The 5269-nt window shown below is 44.6% G+C and overlaps 1 protein-coding gene across 1 annotated transcript; it reads right to left on the reverse strand.

The window, feature by feature from the left end:
* Positions 1-1164: 1164 nt before the first annotated feature.
* LOC131673466 (uncharacterized) lies at positions 1165-4743 on the reverse strand. The gene is made up of 5 exons (XM_058951481.1): positions 4591-4743; positions 3380-3587; positions 3081-3295; positions 2810-3018; positions 1165-2739 (listed from the first exon to the last, which is right to left on the reverse strand). The coding sequence occupies exons 1-5, from the start codon at positions 4741-4743 to the stop codon at positions 2556-2558; spliced, it is 969 nt and encodes a 322-aa protein (XP_058807464.1). The 3' UTR covers positions 1165-2555.
* Between the last annotated feature and the right edge of the window lie 526 nt (positions 4744-5269).

Raw genomic sequence — 5269 nt, forward strand, 5'->3', positions numbered from 1 at the left:
CAATGACTCCGGAGAGGAAATGACCCAGAAGAAAATTGTATGTCACTTTCAATACTAGTACACTTGCGAGATGCACATCTCGGACGCCTTTTTCGAAGTTTCGATATTTAAGTAGTATTAGTAGCAGTAGTGTAGGTATGAAACTGAAGAGATAACCAATTCGATAAATAAAATATGTCTTCATTTTTGTAGCATACAAAAAACTTTATTAATACAAAATAAAATTCTTCATTTATATCATGAGTAAATTTGCAAGTTAATTTTATAAAAATTAACCATATTCATAATATATCACATACTATTTTCTTGCTGGGGAGTGTTAACAAACACGCCTACGACTTGTGCCTTTTTTTTTGCCATTTCGCTTCACATTCTCGCTAATAAACCGCGTTTCACTTCCCCTTAGCTCATCGCATACACATTATCATTATTAATTGTTTTTTTTATAATAATTTTTTAATTATTATTCACTTTTTGCTAACCGGTCAACATTCGTCGTCGTAATATGTTTTGAGCGACAGAAAACACGCGCCTTTTTCGTAATGGCTTTTAACACGTATATAAAGGTATATTAGATAATGAATAGTCTAGTAATGTACAAAGTGTATATGTATAATCATCGGAAAAACGAACGCATCTATCTTTCTTCCATCTACTTCGCAACGTGGTGCTCCTCTTATTTTTGTTTAACAACGATTGAACGATGCCTCTCTACGACAGTGTATTCTTTTGGCAGTTTCAGATTTCTCTCGTGAAAAATTGAACGTTTAATCATGTCGCAGATACTTCTTGGCAGTGCCGAAGAGTACTCCGATGGATTTTTTTTCTTTCCTAATACTCGTTTATACCTTCTACAATTACATTTCTTAACGTAATTTTCTAATGTATATAAATGGCAGTATTAGCGTTTTTTCTAACATCTTTTTTATCTTCTCCTGTTCGTTAAAACTCGATCGCATCTTTAGCTCTTCCACGCGCGAAACAGTTATGTACGTGTATATATATATATATATATATATATATATATATATATATATATATATATATATATATATATATATATATATATATATATATATATATATATATACACACACATATACATATATATATATGTACCAATAATATATGTGTGTGTACATTCAAGTAACAACTACAGTCGCGATGTAACATGGTAAATTACTAATAAAAAGACAAATGAAGAAAGAAGAAAATTGAAACTGTGAACGTTTCTTGTCGTTATCTTTTTTTTTTCTTTTAAACTTTGCTTAGCCTAGAGTTTTGGATTACATTTGAAAAAATTCTCAGTCAATTTGATTCGGCAGTTAGTCGTCAATGTAGCTTTTGAATCACATGTCACGTACCCTTTTTGCCGCGTTGGAAAATAAACAGCGTAGAACAAGAAAACAGAGTCGACGTTCCAAAGGAAAAATTGCATATCACTATCCGAATTTCCGATTCGAGGCATTTCGTTCTGGGTTGGGTACGCGCAGAATTGCTCTACTTCGCTACGATTTCATTTTTTTCTTTTTTTCATTTTTTTTTTTCATTCTCGTTCTTGCCAACAGCTTCTTCGCCTCTTTTTCTCGTCGAACATCGAAACTCGGTACCGATTTACAATCATCGTCGGTTTGTTCGTCGTTTTCAAGCTTCGGCTTAGAAAGTCTTTCTTAGTACATTTATGGAAATTCTGCGCTTGAAAGCGAAGTCAATAAAAAGTGATGCAGCTCAAATTAAAAATGCAACAGTACACATACACGCGGACTCTCGCCTCCTATCAACCGTCATTTTATCAAAGTCGCTCGCTCAAAATCGCACTCACACGCAGAACTGCACACACGCATTTCGCCTCGTAAAAAAATTTTACAATATAGTCTTCTCCGCCAAGTCTCTTAGTTCTCGCTTAACACTGTATTGCTATACAAAATCGCGTCGGCCGAAGCGGCTGATGTAATCGAGCGAGCGCGCGAGTCGCCCCGGTTGAATCTCGCGTCGTCGCGCCCAATGAACACTGTGCGCGTTGAAAACGTCAGTTATAATCGCTCTCTGAAAAATCCATAAGATTAGAGTCGGAGAAAGATAGATAGAGATAGAGAAACGAAGAGCGGGCCGAGAGTAGGCGACTCGCGCGCCAGAGCGAACGTTCATTGCGAACATTGGGGCGTCGCTCGATGACATACCGATGCGCGCCGCTGTTTTTTTCTTTTTTCTTTTTTCGTCTTGTTTTATTATAAAGTAACAATTAAATTACACGATTGTGATAGTATTAAAGTTGAAAAGTAATAAAAATAGCAATAGTAATAAAATAATGGTGGTCATAATAATAGTAATGATAATAATATAATAATAATATTAATAGCAGTAATAGCAATAGTTCGGTAATAATGAGAGTAATAATTAACAATGAAAAGAAAAGGTAGCAAACAGAAAATAAAGATCCGCTGTCGCACGCCGTTAAAAAATTGCATACTACGTGGTCGTGGTGTGATTCTTCCTCCGCATCGTTATTTTGTTCATACTCGGTCGACGACTCTCGATAGCTGGGCAGGTCCGCCTTACTTGGGCACGCGGTAGTAGCGCAGGACGAGGTAGCCCATTGTCCTGAAGACGACGAGGAAGGCGAGGAGCACGAGCGTGTTGGCCCAGAAGGGCAGGCTGCCGCCTTGGCTGTCGAGGATCGCCGACACCGGTATCGTCGCGCTGTCCTTGCAGTCGGCGAACTTGCTGGTGTGCGCGCACCTGCGAACAAACGACCGTTAGCCGCGCGCTCGATCGCGCGCGAAGCCGCGCGGGCCGACGCCCGACTCACAGGATGGGCTCGCCGACGCCGAACTCCAGGATCTGCATGTTCTGGTAGGCGTAGTGCACCATGCTGACGTAGCGCGCCCAGGACAGCCAGGGCGGCACCGCCGTGGCCAGGTAGCCGCCCAACAGCTGCGTGGCCAGGGTGTACAGCGCCGACGCGGTGATGCTCACCTGCAGGTCCGTGCAGCAGGCGCCCACGAAGAAGCCGACGCTCTGCGGAACGACGGGTTAGTAGCTGGCCCAGGTTAGTAGGCGGGGGGCGCGGGCACGCTCACCTGCGCCACCAGCGTGTTGAGCAGCAGGAACGCGAGCAGCGAGACGAACACGGAGAGGCTGTGGAAGCCGAGCATCGGGTAGCTGATTATGTGGTAGACCGCGGGAAGGGTGATCGTCAGCGGCAGCTCGCCGACCATCTTGGCCAGGTAGTACGCCGACAGGCGGTACGAGCCCGACAGGCGCTCCTTGTTGATCACCTCCCGTTCCGGCGGAACTGAGCAACAACCATCGTGAAAGAGACCGCGCGTGCGCCTCTGGTGCGCCTCTGGTGCGCCTCTCGGCCGCGTCGGACACTTACAGCTCGTGAGGGCGCCAAAGTGCGCGAACAGCATCCAGTACGTGGTGCTGAAGAACATCCAGCCTTGAATGTCATGGAGCGCCTCCTCGATTCGGGGCAGTCGGAACCACAGCAAGCCGGCCAGCAGGCCCAGCGCTATCGTTTGCAGCCAGTTCAGACGCGAGAGCATTCGGGGCCGTGCCTCCTGGAAATTCCTCTCCGATAATACCTGCAACAATCGCACGTCCGCGCTTTATGGCCTGCCAAAACAGTGCCTCGAGGCGCACACCCATGCCAATTCTTAACCCTTCTTAACGGCCCACTCCTTGCCCCATTATCGTATGCCCGTGTAGCAGCATTTCTAAAAGACCACCTTTCCCTTCTTCCCGTTCGACCCCCGATGCTTCTAGAGACTTCTTTCTTCGTTCCTCGTTGCCAACCTTTTCGCGCGCAAACCCTTAACGGTCACCTCCTAATACTAACCGATGATAACGATCTGATACAACGCTCTTCGTTTCCAATACGACAGCGTAATTAATCATCTTCGTCCAAGCGAATCCAACATTTTTCATTTATTTATATCCCGAATCGCTTCTTACTGAACGACTTGCCGTTTAACGTTCACTGGCTATTTGTCATAAGCAAAAACAAAATCTATACTTTGCTTCTTGCTGCTGCTCTTGTTGAGTGACATTATTTTTCTAGATCTCAACAAGGCATCGGGTCTTTAACAATAGTATGCTTTCCACGATCAAAGATATTTTGCCGGATAAACAATTTTAAGTTGAATTTAATTTTTAAGAAAAGCAACGTCAAAATGTCCAAGATAAATTCTTCCACGAATATTAAATTAAGTTAGTGTTGATAGTGCGAAATACGTGATCGAATTATTCTAGATAATAACATTGATTAACCAAATCCCTTGGAATGCGCTTTATTGTGTCAAAACGCCACTTATGATCCTAAATCAGGATCGTCGGAACAATTTGTCAATGAAATCACTAGGATCAGGCGATCAGTCAGGTCTCTTCGGAAAAGAAGGTTGCGAGAACTGACGTGTCACGTTAATCTTCACGCTGAACGCGAATAATCTCAGTAATACCTGAATGATTATAGCCGTCGGTAACTGCAGCTTTATTGCTCAAAATGACTACTTCCATTCGATCGACATAAAAGTTCATTATTTTATTTATCGGACGAGTCACTTAATGACAATAAAAATCGAGTCTTACTTTGAATTGCGACCAGAAACTCGTGGGCCACTGCCAGCTGTAGTCGTCGTCGGCGGAGCTGGCGTTGCTGCTGGCGTGGCTTTGCGTGTCCAGCCAGAGCGTGCGTCCCTCGTCCTCTTTGCCTGCGAAAGTCCAAAGAAAGCCAGATGTCATCCAGACAGAAAACGGACAAGACAAAACGGAGAGAGAGAGAGAGAGAGAGAAAGAAAGAAAGGAAAAAAACAAAAGAAAAAAAAAACAACAGCGGACGGACGTTTGCGCGGCAAGTGGCGTGCGCGGGTGGATATATAATATTTGGGTGACTCTGTGAGCGAACAGGAACCGGAAGTCGAAAAATACGACAGTGTGTTTTCGGGTCAAGGCGCGCCATACGTTCGAGGGTGCGCGCATTAATGTCGGGCTTTCGCTTCGCCGGCGGAGCCGGACAATATTCAAGCCTGGGCGATATATTTGGCGAAATTGCTACGTGTACCGTGAAAAATTTCACGTTCTTTTCCCTTGAGTTTCGCGCTACAACGCGTTAATGCCTAGGCTTTGGGCGGGCGCTCATTGTCGCAGCCACGCTCCGGCCAAGCGTTCCCTCGCACGGCTGGCGAGCCGCAATTGGTCGTTGCTCGCCGAAAATGACCAGTTGCCTAGTGCAGCCCGAAAGGACGCGGTTATTACTTGTCCTCGGGCG

Source organism: Phymastichus coffea, unplaced genomic scaffold, assembly GCF_024137745.1.
Source record: "Phymastichus coffea isolate CEN01 unplaced genomic scaffold, Cenicafe_Pcof_1.1 PCOF00178, whole genome shotgun sequence".
In the NCBI taxonomy this organism is placed as follows: Eukaryota; Metazoa; Arthropoda; class Insecta; order Hymenoptera; family Eulophidae; genus Phymastichus; species Phymastichus coffea.